Raw genomic sequence first — 17,866 nt, 5'->3', positions numbered from 1 at the left:
GCTGCCCATTCCTCCTCCTCCCTTAGTCGGCTTTTACGACATCTATGGAAAAGGAAGGGGTGGCCAATTATATGCCGGGACTACACAGCCAATGAGTATACTCACTTTTATTACTATACACACTATTTCGATAGTTTAAGGTCTTTAGCTTTGTTGATGGGAAGTTTTGACCCCTAATCTCGTTCCCGTAAACAGTACGAGAAGGTTTTAGTTATATGTTTTATATTAAAAAAAATGGCGGCATCTATAACTTCTGTCGGGAAACGAATATTGCTCGTTCGTTTCTTATTAGAACGGCAATTAAGGTCAGATGTTTCTAAATAAAATTGTCAGATAAATAGATAGTGCTGCCTGTGTCAATAATAAAAAATGTAAAATTGTGGAAATTACATATAATACTATATGCCCTTCAAAAACCCAATTGAGACAAAATGGACCTAATGGTAAAACAGAATTACAAAATATTTCCACCGGGGTGATAGCAGTTGTGGAGTATAAGGCCACATTTAGTATTTATAGTTTTTATATTATTATTTACCAAATTCGAAATTGACACGCGTCTCTATTGTTCCCTTTTGGCTTCCCTTCACGGTCCTAGTCTTCTAAGTTCCTTTCGCCAATATACATATATTTCCCATGTCCATTCCTGGTTTCCTTTGTCGTCTACAGTAGTTTTGTTGTAATGATCGAGAATACGATGCAAGCATTCTGCTTAAAAAAATCATTTTTTAGCATCGGTAAGACGAATATTAGAAACACGACTTTGGAAAGCGCACTCTGTCCACATCAAGAAACATTCATTTAAAAAAAGGTTTATGACCGCTTCTGCACTTTATCCAAACATTGATCGTTGTCTAATATTATAATTTTCGTGCATAATATAGATAGATAGATAGATATTGTTTATTGTTTCCTCCAAAAGATTACAATAGTAAACTTATTTATAAATATAAACAATTACAAGAAATAATCAGAATGAGAAAACAAAGGGCGACCTTATCGCTAAAAGTGATCTCTTCCAGAAAACCTTAGGATGGAGAGGAGTAATTATAAACAGTTTGATCGGAGGCACGATGAAAATTCTATTATTTCTAAATATGGAGACATAATATAATACATTATTACATATTATATAATTCAAGATTGTCTTCCACAAAAATATCAACTTCAATCGTGACAAAAGCATTAATTTTGATCTAAAAACTAAACTACAATTTGGAAAATGTTTGGACTTTATAATTGAATATAATGTAGACAAAACCATTTTAACATTTGATTCTGCGGGGTGCTGCATGTTATGTGCCTGTATATGTATGTAACTTCTTATTGTACCATGTAGCAAGCGAATAAATATGATTTGATTTGATTTGATTTGAGATCGTGATCAATCGCGTGACCCATCAACAGTAAAAAAAAACAAAGATGTTATACACTGTTCCCAATTTGATGTTATATCCAAAGTACTGTCCAACCTTTAGGCTGAAAAATAGCCTTGCAAACGCAGTTAACTATATTTGACTGCAGACGGACGATTTTTTTTAATGAGTGACGATGGAATGGGAGCCCCGCCTGCACTATCGGTATACACTGGCGGGGGCCAGTGACGGAAGATAGGTAAGGATGAAGGCAAGCCAGTTAGCCCATAGTGATTAATTCAAGAATTAACCATGATAATTTCCAGGGAAACCTCGTGCAGAATTTGCTTAAAGTCTTATTTTAAAATATAATACTTTTGTATTAGCCATAATAATAAATACTTATAGAACTACTTAGTGCACATTTTAAACACCCATTAAATTAGATTAGGGATTGAACACCCTCGCCTATCATCATTGGGGTTCAGGAAGCTCTCCATTAAAAAGAATCATTGGCAGCTGCCCTGACTATACCTTAGAATTTACGAGTATCAAGCAATCTGTAGTGAGACATAAATCAGTAAATACCCTTTTATACATGTAACGATCTGTTTGATGTAAAATTTATTTTTTGAACCTCTTTTAATTTTTTAAGATCATAAATGAAAAGAATTACTTACCTTACCCCCTTGTTCACAAAAACGTTAAACTTCTCATAAATCTATTTTATCTATTGTTTTATTTTATTTATTGTTGGTTTTATCTCTTACTTTATATTCCTAATTTGAAATAGTAGAATGTTTTAGTTTTTAAGAATAAAGAGGTTAGTTTCTAGATGGGTCCCTGAGTATCCAAATTATTTACATTATCAATTATAAGAAAATAAAATAAAGAGTCATTGATTGCAGAATCAAATTTATTTATTATTGTAATGCTCAGATCGTGGTGAATTAATTTAATAAGCCAGGCGTCCAGCTACAGGACCGTAACCGGCTCCAAGCCCAAGTCCTTTACCATAACCGAGTCCACCCAGAGCAGGGGGAATAGGCTCATAGCTCTCGCTGATGATGCCAATGTTACCATTGCCGCAACCGCAACCAGCAGCGCCCGCGCCTTCAGACGGCAGAGCACCTTCGAACGCTACAGCGCTCAGGAACGGTAACTGTCCAGCGACTGTTATTGGTCCTTCGATGATGTTCTCCGACACAACAGTGATACCAGTTGGTGCAATGGGAGAGAAGCTGAAGACGGGGAGATTGTCTCTAGCGGTGATTGTGGCAAAGTCGAGGAATCCAGGGGCGGGAGTAGGCAGTATGGCGTTACCGATCAATCCAGTGTTGGCCAAACCGACTCCAGTGCCTACAATTCCAGTGTTGGCCAAACCGACTCCAGAGCCAATTAATCCAGTATTGGCCAAACCAATTCCAGAGCCGATCAATCCAGTGTTGGCCAAGCCGACTCCAGAGCCGATTAATCCAGCGTTGGTCAAGCCGAGTCCAGTACCCAATAGACCATTGTTGGCCAAGCCTATACCGCCAATTGCATTGTTACTAACAGTGACGGTGTTTTCGACCACCGTAGCACCGCTTGCACTAGAGAAGGGTAACGGTAGGTTTCCATTGTAGATCGTTTTTCCAAACACCGACTGAAAAAACAAAATTTGGAATAATCTTTGTCAAGACTGTTTAAAAACAGTTTTCAAAATATGCTTTGACAATGTGGTCTGTTATCTTGTGGCTTCAAATTAGAAAATAAATACCATACTAAAAATTGTATTCTATAATTCCACTGCAACTAAAGGTTTATGCAGTATATTAGCAAAGTTTGTTAAGAGATACTTGATGTAATTTAGCTTTCAATATATATTCTGAACATTGCAAGTTGAAGTGAAAGCTTGTAATATTTTTTATATTTTACTATTATTAATAATTAAAAGAATATTAAATCCTATTAATACTCTTAACAAAGTATATAAATACTTATTATCTCATGGCCATGACTGCTCTGAAAATATTACAATATCGAGTATTGATTCTTATATTTTCACCAGAATTTAAAGTTTGCGAAATTCTAGTAAAAAATTAGGAGCAACACTAAATGAACAATTTTTTTTATTTTTTTTTATATTATTATTTTAAGGGCTTTTATCTTCTTCAGCTATATCAGTCCTATTGTACCCTGAACTGATTTCTCAAACAAAACTGTATCTACTTTCACTAGACGCGGAAAAAGAAGAATTAAATGGCATCAATAACTTACAGAGATGTTCAAAAATTTCTGGTTTAAGTTCAGCTAACAGAGATTGAATAAGACCAACGTTAAATTTATTTAAGTTAAAGTGGCGCATGAGCTCTTCTCTTTCCTTCGTGTTAATGCAAGATGAAGACTTGTAAAAATTGTTTAGTAAAAGATTATTAAATTACCTGAACGAGAAGGACCTGAGCGCAGAGGACAATAGTTTTGACTGCCATTTTTCTATATTATTGATGTATCCACTCAATATAATGATACTGCGATAGACTTCTGTGTATTTATAGCAATTTATAATCAATTTGCAAGGCATTACTAACATATATTACTTATCAATAAACCTTTGAACACGTATTGTGTTATAATTTTAAAACTCTGTGATAATTGTTACATTACTTTTAGTCCGTTTCACAATATTTGATAAAGTGACTTAGCAAATACATATGTAGATAACTTATTTCAACTAGTATATAAAGAACGTCCTGATGGTTTCAAATCATTCTGGAGTCAGTTTTCCATTGAATACAAACAAATATGTCTACCTTCGCTTTCTTACTGCTTTGCATCCAGGCTTGCCTGATTCAGGTACTGCTTTTATTATAATTTACTCTTTAAGTTTCTTGTATATATTTGTATTGTGTTATGCTTTGTTCCGGTTTGAAGGGTTATATAAGGCAGTGATTTTACAGGGTACAGAGGAATAACACCTGAGTCCTCAGGAATGGCAACGCTTGGGGGATATCATGGGCAAAACAGTATAGTCTGTTATGTCCATGGTACTGCTCATGTCTATAGGTGACGGTTACCACTTTCCATCAGGTTGGCCGTCAGCTTGTTTGCCATTCTAAGTTGCATAAAAAATTACTAGATTAAATATTTGCTTTTATTTGAGAATGTAAACTCAAAACCTGACCACTGGAATAATAGACAGAATAATCCTTACTTATACAAATGTGAAAATTAGTTTCTTTATGACCTCTTGATATCTTAATGACTTCGCAAATAAACAAGAAATTTGGTATTTTACATTCTATATTGGATGGAAAAGAATATAGGCTACTTTTTATATCGGTCAATGATCATACCACAGATGAAGGCGAGCAAGAGCTAGTGTAATGTAAAAAAAAAAAACAAAAAAGGTTAGTTTCTAACATCTTTTCCACCGTGTATTGGATACTTGATTAAACTTCTTTCTATAGCAAGACCTACTGCCGTGTGGGTGCCGTGTGGAATCGGTTAGGACTACTTAAGTGTTAAGTTGGTAAGAGGCTATTAAGGGAACTAATTGGTGGAGAGATAGGCAGCAAAATCTCTCTTAAAATATCACTAAAGTCTAACTGCGGTTGTCAACTCGCTTGCCAAGCATGGCGACTACTAGCAAAATCTTTTTTATACGGGAGAATAATAGATATCTTTATTGTTTCCTCTATAAGATTATAATAGTGAACTTATAAATACAAACAATTACAAGAAAACAATGGACGGTCTAAAAGCTAAGAGCGATTTAAGAAATTTAAGAGGCAATGCATACTTACATAATAATGTTAGCAGGACCTACTAACATACAAGCCTTTTTAGCGTGCCTTTTTTGATGGCTATATCGGTTATCCACAAGCCTCCATACTTCCCTAGAAACAGGTTATTTATTCTTCCTATAATCCTAATTTCTTGTGAAAATCAAGATCACCCACCAAACCCGAACTTAAACGTGGAACGTCATCCACTTGCCTCACTATTGTTTCTTCGGTCGGTTAAGGTGTATCTGACTATTATAATCCCATTTACAATTGTATAGAAGAGTTTGTATATTTGTTTTTTTTTTTTTTTAGAATGTATGCAGTAATTACTTAGCGAATACAGGAGCTCGCGAGGTCGCTGTCGAAAAAACAACTGTAGTTGACACCGTGGAAGTTGAACGTGCCGATCGTGGCTATGGAATTGCAAAGGCTGGTTTGGCTCCTGGATACGGCTGGGGCCCTGGATACGGATACGGTCCAGCTGGCCTGGGACTCGCCGGTGCCAATATTGAAGCTATCGGTGTTGAACGAGTTGGTCTCGGCGCAACTGGGCTCGGTGGATATGGGTGGGAAGCTGCTTATGGCGTTGCTGGTTTAGGCCCCGCCAAAATTGGCGCCATCGGTCTACCTGCACCTCCTGTGCCTGTGGTCAACACTGGCTACGGTGGCGTGGGAAACGGTGTGGTTGAAGCTTTTGCTGATCTCCCAGTCTTTGGCACCGCTCTCCTGGGAGGCCAAGTGCCAGTGCTCGGCGCTGTGGAATTCGCTGGTATCCTGCCCGCTACTGGCGCCGTGTCCATCTCTGGAAACTGTGGGTGCGGTCTCGGTTACACTAACAAACTGTACTAATTTATCGAAACGAACAATTTAATAAATAAATGACTATCATATGCATTTTAAAAGCAACTTTTTGTTTAATTTCGTAACATATTCACTTATTGATTTAAATTTTATTACCTTACCATACCTTACAGCCTAAATGGTCGCGTACAACGCGGTTTCAGAGATGCTTTCTCCCACGAACACTCAGGTTATGGAATGAGCTCCCTGCCGAGGTTTTCCCAAGAGACTACAGCATGGGGTTCTTCAAAAGGGGGGTAAAGAGGTTTCTTCAGGGTCGGCAACGCGCGCGTAATTCCTCTGGTATTGCAGGCGTTCATAGGCTACGGTAACCGCTTACCATCAGGTGGGCCGTATGCTTGTTTGCCACCTCAGTGGTATAAAAAAAATTATTAACCAATAAGATGTGGTACAATATGCTGACTTACTCGTAATGCTGCAAGCATTCTTTATAAATCAACCTTAAAGGATTTGCAAAGATAATGGATGGCAGTTTAAATAATTAAATAATTTATATTTTTGTGTAATTGTTAATATAATTGTAATATTTTGTACATGTGTAATATTGTAAATTACACATATATACAAATATAATGAATTAATGCATAATATGCATACATTTATAAAATAAATATATAATTATAGCACTAGTGGTCGCCCCGTGATCGAAATTCGACCATAACATATATTGTAATAAATGATTCATTATGGTCACGTTTGACATTCAGTAAGAGTATGGACAAATAATATTAACAGACAAGCAATATTAATCTATTCTCGATTTGACCGCAGACTTTAACAATAAACAAAAGAGTATATATGCGTGTATGTGTCAAATACATGGAAGTGTGTGTAATGTTTATTATTGATTTAATTTTTTCTTTTACGCATAATTTGGTTTTATAAAAAAATTATCATTCTGCACTCCTTCTCTGTATAAACTATAAGTGTGCCAAATTTCATACTACTCAGTCCGCGCAATTTTCGTGTGCAGAGTTTTTGCTTCACATATATATTGTAGATTTTTTTACAAACATTTACATATACATACATGCCTATATACACATATATATACATACATATATACATATATATTGATATGAACTATTGCCTACACTATTACTTGTTTTGATTTCGAAGACGACGGTAGATGGGACTGACGACTCCGAAGGTAGAAAGAGAATCCATTTAATACTGAACATGAAAACCTCTAGTATTTTAAAATGGATAACTGTCCGACTCGACCCACTGAAACTGCGTAGAGATGTTGCATCTCTGTGCATCTTCTACCGAATTTACCATGGGGAGTTCGGATTGATACCTGCTGCTGATTTTCACCACCGTACTACCCGCCATAAACTAAAACATAAAAATTTCATCCCAACCATCTGGACATCATGCGTTTTCAAGGCACTTTCTTCCACGCACAACCACTCTTTGGAATAAACTTCCAGCAGCAGTATTTCCGAACCGATACGACAACATAACTTTCAAGAAAAGAGCATATTCTTTTTAAAAGGCCGGCAGCACACCTGCAATGTCGCTGGTGTTGTGGGTGATCATGGGCGGCGGTAGTCACTTATCATCAAGTGAGCCGCATGCTCGTTTGCCCCCTGTGTTGTAAAAAAAAAAAAAAATGGATAAATGTCAAAATCGTGGTATAAAAAAAAGTTTATTTTTATTATTATTTCAGTCGTTAACTGTCCACTGCTGAACATAAGCCTTCCCCTCACGGGGAGTTTTGCCAGTAGTTGCCACGCTTGGCAGGTGAATTGGCAACCGCAGTTAGGCTTTAGTGATATTTTAAGAGATACTCTACTGCCCATTCCTCGACCATAAGTCGCCTCTTACGACGCCCACAGAAAAGGAAAGGAAAGCCTATTGCCTATTGCCTTTACACGACATAAAAAAACTTTATTGAGTACTAATTTTTTACGTATAAGACAACGTGCACAGGTAAACTGTAGAAGCAAGCACCTTTTCTAGTATTGCAGTTTAGATGGAAGTCTCTTTAAGTACTGTAGTCAAGGAGCGCGGCCCAGAATTGTGAAGAATGTAAAGTGAAAGAATTGGTTATAAAAATAACATACGAAGGGATTAGAGTCTTCACACTAGGTTTATTTCTTATTCCTTTGCCACTCTGGCCATTAAACACTGAAATTCATTGCCTATCGACATTAGATCTATTAAAAATAAATCCACCTTTAAATATAAATTATGGGTTGATTTCCTAAAATACTTGCAACACATTTTTTTTAATAACTTTCTTTTTTTCTCTTTATTCTTTTCTTTTGCTTTTTAATATATATTTTTAATTTTTAATATATATTTTTATTTCTTGTACTTTTTGCTTCAGTCGTAGGTATTCTTCTGCCCTATTTTATTTGTTTTTGTGTATATATTTTATTTTATTTATTTATTTAACACACAAGAAATTTACAATGTGAGTACATTGGACCTCCACGTGCTTCCCCCTGGAAACCATCGTGAACAATTATTGTTGAATTCGTCACGATGGACTAACTGACCTGCTTCATTCTCACCTATCATCCTTTACTGGTGCCCTGCCGGTGTATACTAATAGCACGAGTAGGGCGACTACTCCATTATCACCCATTAAAAAAAAGACATCGTCGCCACTCGGCTACGAAAAGCTGTAAACGTATTGGGCGAATGGTTTTGTCGGTGGTGCATTGTCAAATATCTAGGTGTCAGTTTAGACAGTCAACTAACGTTTCGACCTCACATAAAACGCATCCGCGACAGAGCCGTCTACGTTCTCGGACGGCTATATCCCTTCGTTAACATGCACATTAGAATGTCGCTTAATAATAAATTGACATTATATAAAACTTGCGTGAGGCCCATACTCACATACGTCAGTCCTTTATTCGCTCATGCGACACTCGCCCTTCTCAAAAAATTCCAAATATCGCAAAATAAATTCTTGCGACGAGCCGTTATAGTTCGTTCGCAGTGCAGACCTCCATTGAATCTCAAACTTCCTACCATTTCATAAAAGAAACATCAAAACGCTACTTTAACTCCTCCCAATCGAACCCCAACCCACTCATAGTCAGCATAGTAGACTACGTACCGAGGAGAGATGTATTGCCACAATAATGCCGCCCGGGGCATGTTTTCGACGAATTCGATGACTCCATCACTACCGCAAATACCCTTATCCCTCCTTCGTCCTGCTCCAATTACGTTATCACACACACGTATGATGACATCGTCCTCGCCGGCGAAAGCGAAGACCCCAACTATACGTTTCAGTTCCCGGGCGCTCAGTTCTGGTACATTAGCCGACTCTAAATGAACACCCGGTTCCTTTAAGTTGGGATCGAGAGACGACGGCCAGAGATGCTAATTATATGCCCTCAGATGATAATTAAGACGTAATCGGTCGGCAGGAGACGGCAAAAGACTGGTCCGTAATTCCTTCTGCGGGTTCAGAGTGCCATCTGCATTCATCCTATTTTCATACTATGAAGCTGAAAGCTGAATCTGAGGCTAATAGCAATAAATAGTATGAAAAAAAAAAACGAGGCAAGCATTCAGTCCGCAACCAACTTCAAGATAACAAGAAAGAAAAAAGTAAGCGTTTCATTTTAATCTCTCCAGTCCGATCCATCTCCTACTCTGCATCACTTGAACGGGTCAGTCGAAAGTGATCCGTTTAAATTTACTACATTAAATATCAAATTCCTTCTACCATTTTTTTCCATACACATTATTAGAGAAATAAAACAAAATTATAATGCTGATATTAGGAATTAAATTTATTGAGAAAGTTGAGAAGATTGAGACGAAATCTTTTAATAGACCAGAGGATATCCAGCTCCATAGTTGAATCCACCCAGAGCAGGGGGCACGAGGGGTTCATAGCTCTCCTTGATGATACCAATGTTAGCACTGGTGCCACAGCCGCAGCCAGCAGCGCCCGCACCTTCAGACGGCAGAGCACCTTCGAACGCTACAGCGCTCAGGAACGGCAACTGTCCAGCGATTGCCATAGGTCCTTCGATGATGTTCTCCGACACAACAGTGAGACCAGTTGGAGCGAGGGGAGAGAAGCTGAAGATGGGGAGATTGTCTCTGGCGGTGATTGTGGCAAAGTCGAGGAATCCAGGGGCAGGGGCAGGCAGTATGGTGCTACCGATTAAGGCAGGGTTAGCTAATCCGACGCCAGCCAAACCAGTGCCTACAATTCCAGTGTTGGCCAAACCGATTCCAGAACCGATCAATCCAGCGTTGGCTAAACCGACTCCAGAGCCGATTAATCCAGTGTTAGCCAATCCGAGTCCAGAACCAATTAGACCATTGTTGATCAAACCTTTACCGCCAATAGCATTGTTATTAACAGCGACGGTGTTTTCGACCACCGTAGTACCGCTTATACCAGAGATGGCTGATGGCAGGTTTCTGTTAAGGATTGGGTTTCCAAGCACCGACTGAAAAGACAAAGTTTTGATTAAGTCCAAAAATTATAAACAGGTACATTTTGCTCTGGAATTTCAGACTTGACAGATCACACCTGGTTGATCATCACTAGACTCCTAAAAGGTACTAGGTCACCTGCATAAATTGACTCCCAGAAGTACATTTGTGGTCTTCGCTCTACATAGAACTTATGTACATACCCCATGAGTTACGAGTTTCATAATAGTACATAGTTGGTCACTGCTACTGCAGTTTGCTTGTTTTGAATATTCTACTTCTATATTAATTGTTAAACTTTAAAAAAAAATGTTTTTACCTGGATTACGAAAAACTGAGCGCAAAGAACAATAGTCTTGACTGCCATTTTTTTAAGTTATTGATGTGCAATTCACTCAATGATGATTTTAACACCAAACCATTACTTTTTATACAAAACTGTAATCAAGTTTCGACATATTACTAACATATATTTTTTTATCATCATACATATACTCACGTACAAAACGTTACAGTTTTCAAAGGTGTTACAAATATTTTGTTCGTTATTGCCCAATGTTTTGATAAAGTTGATTTTATTAAATGTCTGCAAATGTACGCAACGCGATGCTTTCCAAACGAATGGTATATAAATGTCAAATTGATAATTGAAAATCATTCCGGAGTCAATCTTCCATTGAATACAAACAAATATGTCCACCTTCGCTTTCTTGCTGCTCTGCATCCAGGCTTGCCTGATCCAGGTACAATTTTTATTACAATATTTTTTTTTAGTGCCTTTGAAAAGGAAAGATATCTCAAGTCACTCGTATATTTTGTCTTTAATAAAAATATTGAAATACATCTCATTGGTCAGATTCTAGATCATACCAATGCAATGTATTGCAATATAAAGTCATTGTATTCCCGAAACTTAATAAGGTTAACATTTAAAACTATTCTAAACATATCCGACAGTCGGATCTGACATCCATTAAAATGAAACAACGGAAATGCCATAATCATTGAAAAACGGTGACGTGCTGTCGTGGGATAAACAGTTAAACATTTATACTCCTCAACTGTGTATTTCTTGCTATTACATAATGGTACAGTTTTGCCTAATGAATTACTTCAAGGGTTACTAATTTCCATCAGGTGTGCCTTAAGCTTGCTTGACATTCTCAATTACGTAAAACGTAAGGAGTATGTATTTTTCCCCTTACTATCCCGTGGGTGTCGTAAGAGGTACTTAAGGGAACTTAATTGCCGAGGAATGGGCAGCAGCGTCTCTCTTAAAACATCACTAAAAGCCTAACTGCGGTAGTGAACCCGCCTGCCAAGCGTGGTAACTACTAACATAATGCCCTTTACCGGGAAGGCATCTTCAGCAGTGGACAATTAACGGATCATTTGATAATGTTTTTCAGAATGTATACAGTCAGTACCTGGCTAAGGGAGGAGCACGCGAGGTTGCTGTCGAGAAAACAACTGTAGTTGACTCTGTGGAAGTTGATCGTGGCTATGGACTTGCAAAGGGCGCCGGCTGGGGCCCTGGATACGGATACGGCCCAGCTGGCCTGGGACTCGCCGGTGCCAATGTTGGGGCTATCGGTGTTGAACGAGTTGGTCTCGGCGCAGTTGGACTCGGCGCAGCTGGACTCCCTCCATACGGATGGGAAGCTGGGTACGGCTTAGGCGGCGCCGTTATTGGTACAGCCGGTCACGGTATCGCGGGGGGCAAAATTGGTGCCATCGGTCTACCTACACCTCCTGTGCCTGTGGTCAACACTGGCTACGGTGGCGTAGGAAACGGTGTAGTTGAAGCTTTTGCTGATCTCCCAGTCTTGGGCACCGCCTTCTTGGGTGGCCAAGTGCCAGTCCTCGGCGCTGTGGAATTCGCTGGTATCCTGCCCGCTGCTGGCGCCGTGTCCATCTCTGGAAACTGTGGGTGCGGTCTCGGTTATGCTAACAAACTGTACTAATTTATCAAAACGATAAATTTCTAAAATAAATAACGGTCATATGCAAAATATAAACAACTTTTTATTTGAGTTTGTACTTATTCTATTATAAATTATGTCAATTTGTATGTATACTGTCCCATTCGTGTTTCTGCCGTGAAGCAGTTGTGTTTGCATGGCTGTGTTTCGGTTTGAATGGTGGACGTATGTATATGGCAGTGAATTCACAGGGTACAAAGATATAACTTGAGTCCTCTCAGGAATGGCAACGTAGGGGGGGAGGTATTATGGGCGAGACAGTATACTCTGTTATGTCCATGGTACTGTTCATATCTATAGGCGACGGTTACCATTTTATTTTTATTAAATACTTTAATTTACATCGGAGTGAAACTTCGAGGGAGACTTTGTACAAAAGTCGTTTGCTTGGGTACCTCTCTCCCATTCGTGTTTCAACCGGGAAGCAGTTGTGTTTGCATGGCTGTGTTTCGGTTTGAAGGATGGTATATGCCAGTAAATTTACAGGGTACAGAGTAATAATACCTGAGTCCTCAGGAATGGCAACGCATGGGAGGCATCATGGACGAAACAGTATATCTGTTATGTCCATGGTACTGCTCATGTCTATAGGCGACGGTCACCACTTTCCATCAGGTGGGGCGTCAGCTTGTTTGCCATTCTAAGTTGTATATAAAAAAATAAGTGTAAACAAATGTTTAAATTTTTTAATGATTGACGAGGGTTTTTTTAATAATTACTAGTGGTCGCTTCGTGGTCGAAATTCGACCATAACATATGTTTTAATAAATGAATTTATTATGGTTACGTTTGACATTCAGTAAGAGTATAGACAAATAATATTAACAGACAAGCAATATTAATCTATTCTCAATATGACCATAGACTTTAACAATAAACAAAAGTGTATATATGTGTGTGAGTGTCAGATACATGGTAGTGTGTATAATGTTTTTTTTTTACTGATTTAATGTATTTTTTAATACATAATTTAAAAAATAATTAGCTTTCTACACTCCTTTTCTATATAAATTATAAGTATGCTAAAATTCATACTCCTCCGTTCACGCAAATTTCGTAAAAAGAGGTACAGGTTGTTACAACTTACAGATTACGCTCAGGACATTATCCAAATGCAAAATTCGCTTTTCTTATGAAAAAAGTTAATAATCCGAACTGTGATGTTTGTAACACATTGGATGATGTTCACCATATGATATCCGAATGTACGAAATACAAAACACAAAGGGAAGTATTGATACAGAAATATAGTCTCAATAGACAGGAGATTGGTTTATTTTCAAATATACTCGCAGAACCACATTCCGGAATGGCAAAATCTTTAATTACTATATTTTTGTATCAATAATTCCCTTTATCAAATAGACTACTAAGATATTATGTATTATTTATTTATGTATCAATGTTTTAAGTATGCGAGGTATTTTTTTAAATTTGGGTATGATGAGACTGACATATCCTTATAGGATAAAAGCCTCTAAATAAAAAAGATAAAAAAGAGGTACGAAGTTTTTGATTTACATACTAATATATGAATATGTATATTAATGTGAATGTGTGAATGTGAGAAAGACTCTGTTTTCTGCGCTTAGCCTCTCATTTGGGCCGTTGTGCGTGTGAGTCGTGGCTAGTACAGCCAACTTAGCTCCGCCCAAAAACGCAGAAGCTTCCTGGGTTCTTCACAGGCCTCACGGAGCGACCTCACCGTTTCGAGGATTTCTAAACGTTGATGGGCCACAGCCTCACATTCCAGGATTACGTGAGCAGCCGTTTCTTCAGCGTCGAAACAGCCTCGACATAGAGGGCTGTCTGTGGCTCCTATTGTGTATATTAATTTATAATCATACCTATGTATATTTTAGTCATGTATTCCCGGCAAAGAATGGTCGACACCAGCAGCAGCATTTTTAGATGTTTTCTCCATCGAACACTCAGGTTATGGAATGAGCTCTCTGCCGAGGTTTTTAGGAGACTACAGCATGGGGTTCCCTTAAAAAGGGGAGTAAAGAGGTTTCTTCAGGGTCGGCAACGCGCGCGTAATACCCCTGGTATTGCAGGGGTTCATAGGCTATATGGTAACTGCTTACCATCAAGTGGGCCGTATGCTTGTTTGCCACCTCAGTGATATAAAATAAAAAGCATCTCTCTTAAAACATCTTGGTGATGTTGGTCTAACTGAAGTTGCAACCCATCTGCCAAGCGTGGCAACTACTGGCAAAACCCTGCTTATGGGGGCAGCGTACAATGCTTATATGAAGAAAATTATGACAATATAACGAATAATATCATTATTATCTCGGATCTGAGAAATTCAGTCGATTCTTACGACACCCATGGGAAAGGAGTGGGTGGCCTATTCTATGCCTTTGGGGGGGAAGGGATTGTTAGCAATACCATACACATTAAAAAAATTCTATGCCGGGACCACACGGCCCATACACACAACAATAATGTACTTACACTCGAGGTATTTAACACAGGTATCGTGGGGGGAAAGCTATTGTTAGCAATGGAGTTTGACAGCCCCATTGCTAGTAATACACCCGATCAGGTCGACCTTTACGTGGTTCCCCTTGGAAACCATCGTGAATAATTCTTGTTGAATTCGTCACGATGGGCTAATTGACCTGCTTCGTCCTCATCTATTATTTTTCACTAGTGCCCCGCCGATGTGTACCGTTAGCGCGGGTGGGGGTAACCCCATTCCATTATCAACCATAAAAACAAAACATAGGATTTTAATTTCATTAAATAATTATTTTACATAAACTTTTGCTATTTAATTAACTGCAGTTCTTTCCTATAGAAATCCCCTTCCATATCCAAGTGAATATCCAAGTGTTGCTTGCAATTAATCATCAGCTTGCAAAGACGTGGTACAGTAGAATTAGCTAGTTCATCATTTTTTTAATGGCTAATAATGGAATGGTTACCTCGCCTGCGTTAATGGTATGTACTGCACTGGCGTGGCACCAGTGAGGGATAATAGGTGAGGATGAAAAGGCAAGTCAGTTAGCCCATAGAGAGAAATTAACCTGGAATTAAGAACGATGGTTTCTGTGGGGGACCGTAACGAGGCCAACCTGTCAGTTTCCATTACTAACAATCTATTTCCCCCAGTTTTTATTATTAGTAGGGCTGTCTCCAATATGTGTTTCTCTAAATATTTTCTTGAAATTAAACAAAATAGTTATGATGATACCAAAATTAAATTTATTGAGGGAAAGCTCAGAAAAATATTAATCCTTTTAATACAATACGGCGGCTCCAGGTGCATAGCCTAGTCCTCCCAGAGCGGGGGGTGCAAGAGGTCCGTAGTTCTCGTGGAGGATGCCAATGTTGCCACTGATACCACAGCCGCAGCCAGCAGCGCCTGCACCTTCAGATGGCAGAGCACCTTCGAACGCCACTGCGCTCAGGAACGGCAGCTGTCCAGCGATTACCATAGGTCCTTCGATAATGTTCTCCGACACAACAGTAAGACCAGTTGGAGCGATTGGAGAGTAGCTGAAGATGGGGAGATTGTCTCTTTTGGTAATTGTGGCAAAGTCGAGGAATCCAGTGGCAGGAGCAGGCAGTATGGCGTTACCGATTAAGGCGGGGTTGGCCAATCCAACGCCAGCCAAACCCGTGCCTACAATTCCAGTGTTGGCCAAACCAACTCCAGTGCCGATCAATCCAGCGTTGGGCAAACCGATTCCAGAGCCGATCAATCCAGCGTTGGTCAAGCCGAGTCCGGTACCAATTAGACCAGTGTTGGCCAAGCCTATACCGCCAATTGCATTGTTACTAACAGCGACAGTGCTTTCGACTACCGAAGCACCAGAGATGGCTGATGGCAGATTTCTGTTGAGAATTGGATTTCCAAGCACCGACTGGAAAGACAAGATAATTAAGTCCAAAAATTATAAACAGGTACACTTTGCTCTGAAATTTCAAACCTGACAGATCACACCAATTTGAGACTAGATGTTTCATAGACATTCCATAAGACAGGAATCATCTTTTTCTATTACTGTTATGATGCAATATACCTGAGTCGTAATTTGTGATATCATCATCTTTCCAGCTGTTAAATGCCCACTGTTGAACATAAGCCTTCCTCATAAGGGGAGTTTCGCCGGTAGTTACCACGCTTGGACTACAAACCGAAATACAGCCATGCGAATGTAATTGCTTCATGGTAGAAACACGAATGAGAAAGACGTATCCAAGTAAATGAGTTTTGTACAGTTTAACTCAGGTAGACTTTTATCAGAGAGAGACTTTGTACCAAAGTCATGAAGGAGCTGCGTTCGCATGGTTGTGTTTTGGTTTGAAGGGTGGGGTATGGTAGTGACTTACAAGGTAACACCTTAGTCCTCAGGAATGGCAACGCATGGAGGGTATTATAGGCGAAAGAGCATATTCTGTTATGTCAATGATACTGTTGGGATGATACCACTTTTCACAAGTTTAGTTATTTACTTGTTTGCCATCCTAGTTGAATAAAAAAGAAAAAAAATGTGCTATGAGGGACATTGTTACTCATCCCTCTACCATTAAGTTGCCTTAGTCGTCTCTTACAACACGTACGGGAAAGAAAGGGATGGCCTATTTAATGCCAAGATCACACGGCCAGTTTGTGACATATGGTTCATAATTCCCAGAGTTTTGTAAATTACTTAGTACTCCTGATGATTGAATCATGAAATCTCTCCTCTTGCTGAATATATTTTAATGATTTTCTTAAATTAATATTGTAACTTTCTATTACAATTTTATATAATATAATATGATATTATAATTAGAGATAAGTAATTAAAAAATAAAAAAACAATATTTAAAAATAAAAAAATTCTTAGAGATCACTGCCAGCTGGTAGGGTGCCTTGCAATGGAAATGCGTTGACCAAAGTATAGGCCAGCCTTCTGGTCACCAGAGGTTTCCGTTCCTCTTGCATAACTTTTGAAAGAGAGGAGAAGAGATTGTTAGTAATGCGGACTATCAGTCCCATTGCTAGCAATACGCCCCGTAAGGTCGACTTCCACGTGGTCTGCCTGGAAGTCATCGTGCTGAATTCCTGGTGTATTCATCACGACGGACTAACTGATTTACCTTTTCATTCTCATCTATCATCCCTCACTGGTGCCTCGCCAATGTATACTGTCAGCGCAGGCGGGGTAACCATTCCTTTATCATCAATTAAAAACTTTTGAAAGAAAACTTTGGGTAGTTACCTGAATCACGAAGATTTGAGCGCAGAGGACAATAGTCTTGACTGACATGTTTCGTAGTTATTGATGTGCTATTCACTCAATGATGATTTTAACAGCAACCCTTTAGTTTTTATACGAACATGTAATCATGTTGCGAGACATCAGTGACAACAGCGTAGCGTAGCGACAGTGTTTGTTATCAACACGCAGTATACTCACGTACAAATTCTTGCCGTTTTAAAAGTTGCGTACATTTGTTACGTACATTTTGTTTGGTATTG

General features: G+C 38.8%; 5 protein-coding genes across 5 annotated transcripts; 2 read left to right on the top strand and 3 right to left on the bottom strand.

The window, feature by feature from the left end:
* Window positions 1-2,252: 2,252 nt before the first annotated feature.
* LOC113515522 (chorion class B protein B.L1-like) lies at window positions 2,253-3,889 on the bottom strand. Its single transcript, XM_026899772.3, has 2 exons — window positions 3,779-3,889; window positions 2,253-3,000 (listed from the first exon to the last, which is right to left on the bottom strand). The coding sequence occupies exons 1-2, from the start codon at window positions 3,824-3,826 to the stop codon at window positions 2,311-2,313; spliced, it is 738 nt and encodes a 245-aa protein (XP_026755573.2). The 5' UTR covers window positions 3,827-3,889; the 3' UTR covers window positions 2,253-2,310.
* A 155-nt stretch (window positions 3,890-4,044) lies between these two features.
* LOC116413746 (chorion class A protein Ld2/Ld41-like) lies at window positions 4,045-6,028 on the top strand. The gene is made up of 2 exons (XM_031914449.2): window positions 4,045-4,190; window positions 5,435-6,028. The coding sequence occupies exons 1-2, from the start codon at window positions 4,140-4,142 to the stop codon at window positions 5,969-5,971; spliced, it is 588 nt and encodes a 195-aa protein (XP_031770309.2). The 5' UTR covers window positions 4,045-4,139; the 3' UTR covers window positions 5,972-6,028.
* Window positions 6,029-9,720: 3,692 nt separating this feature from the next.
* LOC116413743 (chorion class CB protein PC404-like) lies at window positions 9,721-10,836 on the bottom strand. The gene is made up of 2 exons (XM_031914445.2): window positions 10,725-10,836; window positions 9,721-10,419 (listed from the first exon to the last, which is right to left on the bottom strand). The coding sequence occupies exons 1-2, from the start codon at window positions 10,770-10,772 to the stop codon at window positions 9,784-9,786; spliced, it is 684 nt and encodes a 227-aa protein (XP_031770305.2). The 5' UTR covers window positions 10,773-10,836; the 3' UTR covers window positions 9,721-9,783.
* Window positions 10,837-11,041: 205 nt separating this feature from the next.
* On the top strand, window positions 11,042-12,438 carry LOC113515507 (chorion class A proteins Ld9-like). The gene is made up of 2 exons (XM_026899747.3): window positions 11,042-11,148; window positions 11,815-12,438. Exons 1-2 carry the CDS (start codon window positions 11,098-11,100, stop codon window positions 12,367-12,369), a joined length of 606 nt encoding a protein of 201 aa, XP_026755548.2. The 5' UTR covers window positions 11,042-11,097; the 3' UTR covers window positions 12,370-12,438.
* Window positions 12,439-15,577: 3,139 nt separating this feature from the next.
* On the bottom strand, window positions 15,578-17,735 carry LOC113515501 (chorion class CB protein PC404-like). The gene is made up of 2 exons (XM_026899734.3): window positions 17,607-17,735; window positions 15,578-16,262 (listed from the first exon to the last, which is right to left on the bottom strand). The coding sequence occupies exons 1-2, from the start codon at window positions 17,652-17,654 to the stop codon at window positions 15,636-15,638; spliced, it is 675 nt and encodes a 224-aa protein (XP_026755535.1). The 5' UTR covers window positions 17,655-17,735; the 3' UTR covers window positions 15,578-15,635.
* Window positions 17,736-17,866: the final 131 nt, after the last annotated feature.

Source organism: Galleria mellonella, unplaced genomic scaffold, assembly GCF_026898425.1.
Source record: "Galleria mellonella isolate WM207_F2 unplaced genomic scaffold, CSIRO_AGI_GalMel_v1 utg424, whole genome shotgun sequence".
NCBI lineage: Eukaryota > Metazoa > Arthropoda > Insecta > Lepidoptera > Pyralidae > Galleria > Galleria mellonella.
Note: the sequence above shows the minus strand (reverse complement) of the source record. Positions and strands in the feature narration are given on the sequence as shown.